Below are 13,215 nucleotides of genomic sequence, written 5' to 3' on the forward strand. Positions count from 1 at the left end.
TATGGATAATCTTTGGTCAAAAACTAAGTCACTAGGTCAAATCAATTAAAAACCTTTTGTATGCAATAGGGGCTGCATTTTACAATGGTATTCAAAAATTTAGTCAGAATGGCTCCCTTGATGAATCTAGGTGAGGTGGGCCCAAAAAACTAGGTCATTAGGTCAAATCAAAGGAAATACTTTTTTGAGCCCACATTTTTGGCCCAATCAAATGAAAATGGTCAGAATATTGTTTTCATGAAATCACTAGGTCAAAACATGTTACTGTTATTTTTTGTGTTTTCTAGGTGAGCAACTGGGGCCATCTTGGCCCTCTTGTTCAGGGGTAGAAGATTGGGAAATCAGATTGTAAGTTTAAAATTTTTTCTTATTTAAGTGACTAAAGTATAAGTTTTCTATATTTATATTGTGTAGGGAAGGGTTTATAAAGTTAGAATTGTCTTATTTATGTGAGTAAAGGGACTTTGAAAAAGGTAGTTGTCTAATATTTATAGTGAGTAAAGGGACTTTGAGAATAGGTAAAGGTCCTATTATAGTGGTAAGGTAGAATTGTCTATATTATATGAGTAAAGGTAGAATGTCAATTTATAGTGAGAAAGGTAAAATTGTTAATTTATAGTGAGTAAGGTAATTTGTCTATATTTATAGTGAGAAAGTAGAATTGTCTATATTTTTTAGTGGTAAAGGGAACTTTGAGAAAGGATAGAATTGTCTATATTTATAGTGAGTAAGGGTTTTAGAATTGTCCTATTATAGTGAGAAAGGTAAAATTTGTCTATAGTTATAGTATGAAAGGTAGAATGTCTTTATTTATGTGAGTAAGGGTATTGTTATATTTATAGTGAGTAAAGGTAAAATTTGTTATATCTTTAGTTTAAGGTGGGATTTTCCTATTATAGTGAGTAAAGGTAAAATTTGGTCTATTTTATAGTGATTTAAAATGGTAGAATTGTCTATATTATAGTGAGTAATGGTAGAATTGTCTATATTTTTATGAGTTTTAATTGTAGAATTTCCTTTAGTGAGAAAGGTAGAATTGTCTAATTTTAGTGAGTAAAGGTAGAATGTCTATTATTATAGTGAGTATGGTAGAATTGTCTATATTTATAGGATTAACGTGGTTTGTCTATATTTATAGGGGTTTAATGTTGGAGAATGTTTTATTTAAGTGGTAAGGTAAAGAATGTCTATATTTATAGTGAGTAAAGGTAGAATTGTCTATATTTATAGTGAGTAAGGTAGAATTGTCCTATTATAGTGAGTAAAGGTAGAAAATTGTCTATTATAGTGAGTAAAGGTAGAATTGTCTATTTTTTAAATTTGGAGTAATGGTAGAATTGTCAAATTTATAGTGAGAAAGGTAGAATGTTAATTTTAAGTAGAATGGTAGAATTGTCTTTATTTAGTGAGGTAAAGGTAGATTGTCATATTTATATTTAAGTAGTAAGGTGGGAATTGTCTATATTTATAGTGAGTAAGGGTAGAATTGTCTATATTTATAGTGATAATAGGAATTGTCTATATTTATGGGTGAGTAAAGGTAGAATTGTCTTTTATTTATAGTGGAAGATTGGTAGAATTTCTATATTTAAGTGAGTAAAAAAGGTAGAATTGTCTATTATTTAGTGAGTAAAGTAAAAAATTGTTATAATTTATAGTGAGTATGGTAGAATTGTCTATATTATAGTGAGTAATGGAGAATTGTCCTATTTTTAGTGAGAAAAGTAAAAATTTTATTTTTAAAGTGAGTAATGGTAGAATTGTCTATATTTTAGTGAGTAAAGGTAGAATTGTCTCTATTTATAGGAGTAATGGTAGAATTGTCTTATTTATAGGGGAGTAATGGTAAAATTTGTCTATATTTATAGTGATTTAATGGTAGGAATTTCATATTATAGTGAGTAAAGGTAGAATTGTTTTATTTTATAGTGAGAAAGTAATGGTAGAATTGTCTATATTTATAGTGAGTAATGGTAGAATTGTCTATATTTATAGTGAGTAAAGGTAGAATTGTCTATATTTATAGGAGTAAAGGTGAATTGTCTATATTTATAGTGAGTAATGGTAGAGAATTGTCTATATTTATAGTGATAATGGAAATTTTTCCCTATTATAGTGAGTAAAGGTAGAATTGTCTAATTTATAGGAGTAAGGTAAAATTTGGTCTATATTTATAGTGAGTATAGTGAGAAAATGGTAGAATTTGTCATATTTATTGTGAGTAATGGTAAATTTGCTATATTATAGGGGAGTAAAGGTAGAATTGTCTATATTTATAGTGAGTAATGGTAGAATTTTCCTATTATAGTGAGTAAAGGTAGAATTGTCTATATTTATAGTGAGTAATGGTAGAATTGTCTATATTTATAGTGAGTAAAGGTAGAATTGTCTATATTTATAGTGAGTAATGGTAGAATTGTCTATATTTATAGTGAGTAATGGTAGAATTGTCTATATTTATAGTGAGTAAAGGTAGAATTGTCTATATTTATAGTGAGTAATGGTAGAATTGTCTATATTTATAGTGAGTAATGGTAGAATTGTCTTATTTATAGTGAGTAAAGGGTTTTAGAATTTGTCTTTATTTATAGTGAGTAATGGAAGATTGTCTATATTTAGTGAGTAAAGGGTTAGAATTGTCCTTTTATAGTGAGTAATGGTAGAATTGTCTATATTTATATAGAAGGGTTTAGAATTGTTTATTTATAGTGGTTAAAGGTAAGAATTGTCTATTTTTTTTAAAGGAGTAAGGTAAAATTGTCTATTTTTATAGTGAGTAATGGTAGAATTGTCTATATTTATAGTGAGTAATGGTTAGAATTGTCCTATTATAGTGAGTAATGGTAGAATTGTCCTATTATAGTGAGTAAAGGTAGAATTGTCTATATTTGTAGTGAGTAATGGTAGAATTGTCTATATTTATAGTGAGTAAAGGTAGAATGGTCTATATTTATAGTGAGCAAAGGTAGAATTGTCTATATTTATAGTGAGTAAAATTAGAATTGTCCTATTTATAGTGAGTAATGGTAGAATTGTCCTATTTATAGTGAGTAAAGGTAGAATTGTCTATATTTATAGTGAGTAAAGGTAGAATTGTCTATATTTATAGTGAGTAATGGTAGAATTGTCTATATTTATAGTGAGTAAAGGTAGAATTGTCCTATTATAGTGAGTAAAGGTAGAATTGTCTATATTTATAGTGAGTAATGGTAGAATTGTCTATATTTATAGTGAGTAATGGTAGAATTGTCCTATTATAGTGAGTAAAGGTAGAATTGTCTATATTTATAGTGAGTAAAGGTAGAATTGTCTATATTTATAGTGAGTAATGGTAGAATTGTCTATATTTATAGTGAGTAAAGGTAGAATTGTCTATATTTATAGTAGAATTGTCCTATTTATAGTGAGTAATTGTAGAATTGTCTATATTTATAGGGGAGTATTGTAGAATTGTCCTATTTAGGGTGCTAAAGGTAAAATTGTCTTATTTATAGTGAGTAATGGTTAGAAAATTTCTATATTTTAGGGGAGTAAAGGTAAGAATTGTCTATATTTATAGTGAGTAAAGGTTTAAATTTGGGTCGAATTGTCCTATTATAGGAGTAAAGGTAAAATTTGGGTCCTATTTTAGTGAGTAAATGGTAGAATTGTCTATATTTATAGTGAGTAAAGGTAGAATTGTCTATATTTATAGTGAGTAAAGGTAGAATTGTCTATATTTATAGTGAGTAAAGGTAGAATTGTCTATATTTATAGTGAGTAATGGTAGAATTGTCTATATTTATAGTGAGGTAGAATTGTCTATATTTTAGTGTAGTGAGTAAAGGTAGAATTGTCTATATTTATAGTGAGTAATGGTAGAATTGTCTATATTTATAGTGAGTAAAGGTAGAATTGTCTATATTTATAGTGAGTAAAGGTAGAATTGTCTATATTTATAGTGAGTAATGGTAGAATTGTCTATATTTATAGTGAGTAATGGTAGAATTGTCTTTTTTAAATAGAGAAAATGGTAGAAATTGCCCATTATTAGTGAGTAAAGGTAGAATTGTCTATATTTATAGTGAGTAATGGTAGAATTGTCTATATTTATAGTGAGTAAAGGTAGAATTGTCTATATTTATAGTGAGTAAAGGTAGAATTGTCTATATTTATAGTGAGTAAAGGTAGAATTGTCCTATTATAGTGAGTAAAGGTAGAATTGTCTATATTTATAGTGAGTAATGGTAGAATTGTCCTATTATAGTGAGTAAAGGTAGAATTGTCTATATTTATAGTGAGTAAAGGTAGAATTGTCTATATTTATAGTGAGTAATGGTAGAAAATTGTCTATATTTATGTGTTTGTAATGGTAGAATTGTCTTTTTTATAGTGGTAAAGGTAATTGTCATTTTTATAGTGAGTAAAGGGTTTAGAATTGTCATTTTTATAGTGAGAAATAGAATTGTCCTTTTTATAGGAGTAAAGTAATTGAATTGTTATATTTATATTTGAGTAAAGGTAGAATTGTCTAATTTATAGTGAGTAAAGGTAAAATTTGTCTATATTTATAGTGAGTAAAGGTAGAATTGTCTATATTTATAGTGAGTAATGGTAGAATTGTCTATATTTATAGTGAGTAATGGTAGAATTGTCCTATTATAGTGAGTAAAGGTAGAATTGTCTATATTTATAGTGGGGTAAAGGTAAGGGAATTGTCTATTATAGTGAGTAAAGGTAGAATTGTCTATATTATGTGAGTAAGGGTTTTAGAATGTCTAATTTATGTGAGAAAAGGGTAGAATTGCCCATTTAGTGAGTTAAAGGTAGAATTTGTCTATATTTATAGTGAGTAAAGGTAGAATTGTCTATATTTATAGTGAGTATAGTGAGTAATGGTAGAATTGTCTATATTTATTGTGAGTAATGGTAGAATTGTCTATATTTATAGTGAGTAAAGGTAGAATTGTCTATATTTATAGTGAGTAATGGTAGAATTGTCTATATTTATAGTGAGTAATGGTAGAATTGTCTATATTTATAGTGAGTAATGGTAGAATTGTCCTATTATAGTGAGTAAAGGTAGAATTGTCTATATTTATAGTGAGAAATGGTAGAAAATTCTTATTATAGTGAGAAAAAGGTAAATTTGTCTATATTATATGAGAAAAGGTAGAATTGTCATTGTTTCCTATTATAGTGGTAGTAAAGGTAGAATTGTCTATTTTTTAAAAGGGTAATGGTAGAATTGTCTATATTTATAGTGAGTAAAGGTAGAATTGTCTATATTTATAGTGAGTAATGGTAGAATTGTCCTATATTTATAGTGAGTAATGGTAGAATTGTCTATATTTTATAGGAGTAATGGTAGAAATTTATATTTATAGTGAGTAAGGTTGAATTGTCCTATTATAGTGAGTAAAGGTAGAATTCTTAATTTATAGTGAGTAATGGTTAGAATTGTGTATATTTATGTGAGTAAAGGTAGAATGTCTATATTTTAGTAGGTAAAGGTAGAATTGTCTATATTTATAGTGAGTAATGGTAGAATTGTCTATATTTATAGTGAGTAATGGTAGAATTGTCTATATTTATAGTGAGTAAGGGTTTAAGAATTGTCCTTTAAGTGAGTAAAGGTAGAAATTGTCTATATTTATAAGTGAGTAAGGTAGAAGTATTGTCCTTTATAGTGGAGTAAAGGTAGAATTGTCTAATTTAATAGTGAGTAAAGGGTTTAGAATTGCTATATTATAGTGAGTAAAGGTTAAATTGTCTATTAGTGGAGTAAAAGGTAGAAATGTCTATAATTTATAGTGAGTAAGGGTTTAGAATTGTCTATTATAGTGGAGTAAAGGTAGAATTGTCTATATTAAATGGAGTTAAAGGTAGAAATTGTTATTTTTAGGAGTAATGGTAGAATTGCTTATTATGTGTGTAATGGTAGAATTGTTATATTTATAGTGGGGAAAAGGTAGATTTGTCTTATTATTGAGAATGGTAGATTGTCTATATTTAAGTAGTAAATGGTAGAATTTTTTCCATTATAGTTGAGTAAAGAGGAAATTTCAATTTATAGTGATAAAAGTAAAAATTTGTCTATATTTATAGTTGAGTAAAGGTAGAATTGTCTAATTATAGTGAGTAAGGTAGATTGTCATATTATAGTGAGTAATTGGTTTGGAATGTCTTATTTATAGTGAGTAATGGTAGAAAATTGCCCTATTATAGTGAGGTAAAAGGTAGTTTTTGTCTTATTTTAGTGAGTAAAGGTAGAATTGTCCTATTATAGTAGTAAAGGTAGAATTGTCTATATTTTAGTGGTAAAGGTAAAATTTGCCCATATTTATAGTGGTAAAGTAAAATTGTCCTATTATATGAGTAAAGGTAGAATTGTCTATATTTATAGGAGTAAAGGTAGAATGAATTGTCTATATTTATAGTAGTAAAAGTAGAATGTCTATATTTATAGTGAGTAATGGTTGAATTTCTATATTTAAGTGATAATGGTGAATTGTCCCTAAGGGAAGTGAAAGGTAGAATGTCTATATTTTTTGTGGTAAAGTAGAATTGTCCTATTATAGTGAGTAAGGGTTTAGAATTGTCTTTATAGTGAGTAAAGGTAAAATTGTTATATTTATAGTAAGGTAATGGTAGAAAATGTCTATATTTTTTAGGGAATGGTAGATTGTCATATTTATAGTGAGTAAAGGTAGAATGTATATTGTAGTGAGTAATGTAGAATTGTCAAATTTTATGGGTGAGTAAAGGTCAAATTTGTCTATATTTATAGGAGTAAAGGTAAAAAATTGTCTATATTATAGGAGAAAAGTGATGTCAATTTATAGTAGTAAGGGTTTGAAGTCCTATTATATGAGAAAAAATTAAAATTGTCCTATTTATAGTGGTAAAGGTAGAATGTCTATATTTTAGTGAGTAAAGTAGATTGTCTATATTATAGTGAGTAATGGTGAATTGTCCTATTAAGTTAGAAATAGAATTGTCTATATTATAGGAGAAGGTAGTGACGCATTGTTAATTATAGTGAGTAATGGTAGAATTTCCTATTATGGGAAATAAATGGTAGAGTCTATATTTATAGTAAAAGGTAGAAGCCCTATATTTATAGTGAGTAACGGGCTAGAATTGTCTTTTTATAGTGAGAAGGGTTTAAAATTGTCCGATTATAGTAAATAATGGTAGAAAATTGTCTATATTTATAGTGAGTAAAGGTAGAAATGTCAATATTATGTGAGTAATGTTAGAATGTCTATTATAGTGAGAAAGGGTTTTTGAATTTCTTATAGTAAAGTAAATGGTAGAATTGTTTTAATTTATAGTGGTAAAAGGTAGAATTTGTCTATATTATAGGAGTAAAGGGAGACTTGTTCTATTTTATATGAGTAATGGAGAATTGTCAATTTTTAAGTGAAGTAATGGTAGAATTGTTTAATTTAGACTGATGAAAAGGGTTTAGGAATTGTAATTTGTCCCTTATAAAGGTGAATTGTCATATTTTATGAGTAAAAGGAGAATTGTCTATATTAGTGAGTAATGGTAGAATTGTCTATATTATAGTGAGTAAAGGTAAAAATTGTCTAATTTTAGTGAAGTAAAGGTAGAATTGTCTATATTTATAGTGGTAAGGTAAAATTTGTCTATTTATAGTGAGTAACGGTGAATTGTCTATATTTATAGTGAGTAATATTTAGGAATTGTCTTTATATAGTAGTAAAGTAGATTGTCCTATTATAGTGAGTAAAAGGTAGAATTGTCAAATTTTTATAGTAAATGTGTAGATTGTCAAATTTTATAAGGAAGTAATGTGAATTTTTCCTTTTTAAGGGTAAAGGTAGAATGTCTATATTATAGTGAGTAATGGAGAATTGTCTATTTTTAAGTGAGTATAGTGAGTAAGGGTAGAATTGTCTATATTTATAGTGAGTAATGGTTGGGAAAATTTGTCTATATTAAAAGTGAGTAATGGTAGAATTGTCTATATTTATAGTTGGTAATGGTTAGAATTGTCCTATTATAGTGGTAAAAAAAGGAGAATTTGTCTATTTTATAGTGACATAAGGTTTAGAATTGTCTAATTTATAGTGAGTATGGTAGAAATTGTCTATAATTTAAGTGAGTAATGTAAATTTTTCCTATTAAGTGAGTAAAGTAGAATTGCCATTATAGGAGAATGTTAGATTGAATTCTTATTTATATGAGTAATGGTTAGAATTGTCTATATTATAGTAGAGTAATGGTAGAATGTCCCTATTATAGTGAGTAAAGGTAAAAAGGTCTATTTTTAGTAGTAAAGGTAGAATGATCTATATTATATAGAAATGTAGAATTGTTTTAAAATTTATAGGATAAAGTTAGAATTGTCTATTTAGGAGTAAAGGTAGAATTTTCATATTTATAGTGAGTAAAGGTAGAATTGTCAATTTATGGGTGAGTAATGGTAGAATGCCCTATTATAGTGGTAATGTAATTGCTAATTATAGTGAGTAATGGTAAAGAATTGTCATATTTATAGTTGAGTAAAGGTAGAATGTCTATATTAGTGAGTAATGGTAGAATTTGTCCTATTAATGAGTAATGGTAGAATTGCTATATTTATAGTGAAGTAAAGGTAGAATTTGTCTATATATAAGGAGTAAGGGTAGAATTGTCTATATTATAGTGAGTACGGTAGATTGCCTTTTAAGTGAATTTAATGGTAAAATTTGTCTATATTTATATTTGAGTAAAATAAGGGTAAATTCAATCATATTTATAAATTAAAAACTTGTCCATTATAGAAAAAAAAAAAAAGTCCCCCCCCCCCTCCATTATAGTGAGTAAAGTAGTTGTCTATTTATAGTGACTAATGGAGAATGTCTATTTTATGTGGAATGGTAGAATGTCTAATTATAGTGAGTAATGGTGAAATTTTATATTATAGTGAGAAAAAGGTTGGAATTGTCAAATATTTATAGTGGAGAAAAGGGTAAAATGTTATATTTATAGTGATAAGGGTAGAATTGTCTATATTTATAGTGAGAAAGGTAGAATTGTCCTATTATAGTGAGTAAAGGTAGAATTGTCTATATTTATAGTGAGTAATGGTAGAATTGTCTATATTATAGTGAGTAAGGTTTAAATAAAAAATTGTCCTATATAGTGAGTAAGGGTAGAAATTGTCTATATTTATAGTGGTAAAGGTTAGAATTGTCTATATTTATAGGAAGTAAAGGTAAAATTTGTCTATATTATAGTGAGAAATGGTAGAATGTCTATAATTTAGTATAATGGAAAATTTGTCTATATTATAGTGAGTAAGTAGAATTGTCAAATTTATAGTGTTAAAAAGTAGAATTGTCTATATTTATAGTGAGTAATGGTAGAATTGTCTATATTTATAGTGAGTAATGGTAGAATTGTCTATATTTATAGTGAGTAATGGTAGAATTGTCTATATTTAAGTGAGTAATTGTAGAATGTCTATTTTAAGTGAGTAAAAGGTAGAATTGCCCATATTATAGTGAGTAATGTTAGAATTTGTCCTATTTATAGTGAGTAATGGTAGAATTGTCCTATTATAGTGAGTAAAGGTAGAATTGTCTATATTTATAGTGAGTAATGGTAGAATTGTCTATATTCTAGTGAGTAAGGGTTTAGAATTGTCTATATTTCAGTGAGTAGGTAAAAATTTGTTATATTTATAGTGAGTAATGGTAGAATTGTCCTATTTATAGTGAGTAATGGTAGAATTGTCCTATTATAGTGAGTAAAGGTAGAATTGTCTATATTTATAGTGAGTAATGGTAGAATTGTCTATATTTATAGTGAGTAATGGTTGAATTGTCCTATTATAGTGAGTAAAGGTAGAATTGTCTATATTTATAGTGAGTAAAGGTAGAATTGTCTATATTTATCAGGGGTGTAAAATTCCACTCACCTGCTGGCATTGGCGACTTAAAGTCTGGAAAGGACGTGTGGACCTCGCTGTATACTTGACCGATTGGGCGAGTGCTTTTTACGTCGTAACTTTACCAAAATTCAGCAAAAAAATGTCTTGAATTACATCGCAAAACATGATAACAAGCTTTGCGTCGGTAGTCTCTTTATTATTCAATTGCTTACCGAAAATGATTATGCGCTAGACTGTGACTATTATTATGATCAATGCAGTTATTACAAGAAAACCATGTACCGTAAGCCAGTCAAGATAAACTTATTTATCAGAATTTATGACATTATTATCACCATTTATTTTCCTGTACTTTGTCAAAGCATGGCAAACCAACATCAGTAGTTTATTTGGAGTGCAACTGGGTGGTGGAGATGACAAAAATACAGTGAAAGAAAAAGAAAAATGTCTGCTGTGAAAAGAAAATTTAAGCAGAACGAATATGATTAATTAAAAAGGAAACGTAGTGTACAAGGGAATACTTTTTGTCTACTGTGTGTTATATTTGAAATTTGTTTGTTGTACGTAATACTTCATTTGTAAAAGTGACAGTATCAAAAATGTCATTAAGATAGTTGTAATTTTATTAGGGCAAGTGACTGTTCACTAAGGGTGAGTAAATTTTACTTGCTACTAGTCCTGCAGGGCAAGTGTTGTGAAGAAAAAAATTTACACCCCTGTTTATAGTGAGGAAAGACAGAATTGTTTGTATTTATAGTGAGTAAAAGTAGAATTGTCAGTATTTATAGTGAGTAAATGTAGAATTGTCAATATTTATAGTGAGGAAAGATAGAATTGTTTGTATTTACAGTGAGTAAAGGTAGAATTGTCTATATTTATAGTGAGTAAAGGTAGAATTCTCTATATTTATAATGAGGAAAGATAGCATTGTTTGTATTTACAGTGAGTAAAGATAGAATTGTCTATATAAATAGTGAGTAAAGGTAGAATTTTCTATATTTATAGTGAGGAAAGATAGAATTGTTTGTATTTACAGTAAATAAAGGTAGAATTGTCTATATTTATAGTGAGGAAAGATTGAATTGTTTGTATTTACAGTGAGTAAAGGTAGAATTTTCTATATTTATAGTGAGCACTGAAGATGCTGCTAAGAGGGAAAAAGAAGAGAAAAAGAAACTGTTGATCAGAAAAGTAAGTTTTACTAGATTAGGGCACCATTGCAAGTATGTAACTCCTTGGTTTCATTAGAGCTATTGTTCACCCGTTAGAAACTATTGTCTATAATAAAATTAACACTACTTAAATTTCCTATCCATCTGTCTTTGTTTAACATTTATTGTTTATCAAAAATTTGTGGCTGAGTGGTTATGGTTGCTAACTTCAAATCATTAGCCTCTCAACAATAAGGAATTGTGCCTCACTAAAGGTGTAGAATTCTTCTTGTGAGGAAGCCATCCATCTAGCTTATGGTCAGTGGTTCTACTCAGGTTCTGGCCAGTGATGGGACACCTTGGGTCTTCCTTCACCATGAAAAGCTAGAAAGTGGCCTTATTACCTATAATTGTGTCGTAGTAATGTTAAACCCAACTAAAACAAAAAAATCAGAAAAGTAAATAAAAACGCTATAAATTGACAAGTATTAAAAGTGCCCTGCCTCCCCCACTCACCACATCGAGACAACATGCAGAGCGCATATTTTGGATGGCTCTCTTGAAGGTCAAGATCACACTAACGTGTCAGAGGTCATACTTTCAGGCATATATTGCTCCGCATTGCATTGCTATTGTTTTGTTACTCTGATTCCTCCAAATTGCACTACCCAATGGGTACGAAAACCCTAGAACCAAAATAATTGATGAAAAAGAAAATAATTATTATGTGTTATTTGCAGTGTAAGAATAGTGGTTATTAACATTTTGAATCTCTTTTCAAATTGTTAAAATTAAAATATGAAGACATTATATATAGACTTTAATGAAGTTATGATACTGTTTATTTTTCAGCTAAGTTTTAGACCAACCATAGAGGAACTGCGGGAGAAAAAGATCATTAAGTTCAATGAATACATAGAATGCACAGATGCACATGAATATGACAGGCGAGCAGACAAACCTTGGACCAGACTTACACCTAGGGATAAGGTAGGTCATACAGGAGGGTCAAAATCCGAATATTTTACAGGTCCCTTCAGTCTCCTGATAAGATGTTAATACTATTGACCTGCCAGAAGTTTGAAAAAATCCATACATATGCCAGTCTAAAAGTTAATACACAGTCAACAGACAGATCAATTGGCAAAGCTTGGTAACTTGTGATTACTAATAACAATTGGTAAGATAAGTGGAGAAAGAAAAGTCACAGTTGACCAAACATTTATCATTTACTGCTAGTTCCTATCTCTGTTGTTTTTTAGCTCGACTATACGAAGTATGGAGAGCTATCCTACTCGACCTGGCATCGGTGTCGTTCCGCGTCCCCACTTTGGTTAAAGTTTTGATGCACTTTCTCTTTATTAGCTCACCTGTCACGAAGTGACAAGGTGAGCTATTGTGACCGCTTGATGTCCGTCGTGTGTCGTCCATCATGCATCATGCGTCAACAATTTGTAAAAAAATCTTCTTCTTGAAAACCACTGGGCAGAATTACACCAAACTTCACAGGAATGATCCTTGGGTGGCCCCCTTTTAAAATTGTTCAAAGAATTGAATTCCATGCAGAACTCATGGCAACCAAAAGGAAAAACTTTAAAAATCTTCTTCTCAAAAACCAGAAGCCCTAGAGCTTAGATATTTGGTGTGAAGCATTGCCTAATGGACCTCTACCAAATTCTTTCAAATCCTGACCCTGGGGTCAAAATTGACCCCGCCCCAGGGGTCACTTGATTTTACATAGGAAAATCTTAAAAAATCTTCTTCTCAAAAACCAGAAACCCTAGAGCTTAGATATTTGGTGTGATGCATTGCCTAGTGGACCTCTACCAAGTTTGTTCAAATCATGACCCCCCCCCCCCCGGGTCAAAATTGACCCCGCCTCAGGGGTCACTTGATTTTACATAGGAAAATCTTCAAAAAATTTCTAAAAATAAACCAGAAGGCCTAGAGCTTAGATATTTCACATGTAGCATTGCCTAGTGGACCTCTACAAAATTTGTTCAAATCATGACCCCAGGGGACAAAATTGACCCCACCCCAGGGGTCACTTGATTTTACATAGGAAAATCCTTAAAAAATCTTCTTCTCAAAAACCAGAAGCCCTAGAGCTTAGATATTTGACATGTAGCATTGCCTAGTGGACCTCTACTAAAATTGTTCAAATCATGACACCGGGGT

The 13,215-nt window shown here is 29.3% G+C and overlaps 1 protein-coding gene across 7 annotated transcripts in view; it reads left to right on the forward strand.

Moving 5' to 3' along the window:
• The window catches only part of LOC123524485 (phosphatase and actin regulator 3-like), a 137,399-nt gene that overhangs the window by 108,273 nt on the left and 15,911 nt on the right, over window positions 1–13,215 (forward strand). For all 7 annotated transcript variants that reach the window (XM_045302716.2, XM_045302715.2, XM_045302719.2 and 4 more), the window contains 2 exons: window positions 11,016–11,077; window positions 11,890–12,027. In XM_045302716.2, the coding sequence (XP_045158651.1) occupies window positions 11,016–11,077; window positions 11,890–12,027 (200 nt within the window). The remainder of the gene's footprint in view (window positions 1–11,015; window positions 11,078–11,889; window positions 12,028–13,215) is intronic.

This window comes from Mercenaria mercenaria, chromosome 3, assembly GCF_021730395.1.
Source record: "Mercenaria mercenaria strain notata chromosome 3, MADL_Memer_1, whole genome shotgun sequence".
Classification (NCBI taxonomy): Eukaryota; Metazoa; Mollusca; class Bivalvia; order Venerida; family Veneridae; genus Mercenaria; species Mercenaria mercenaria.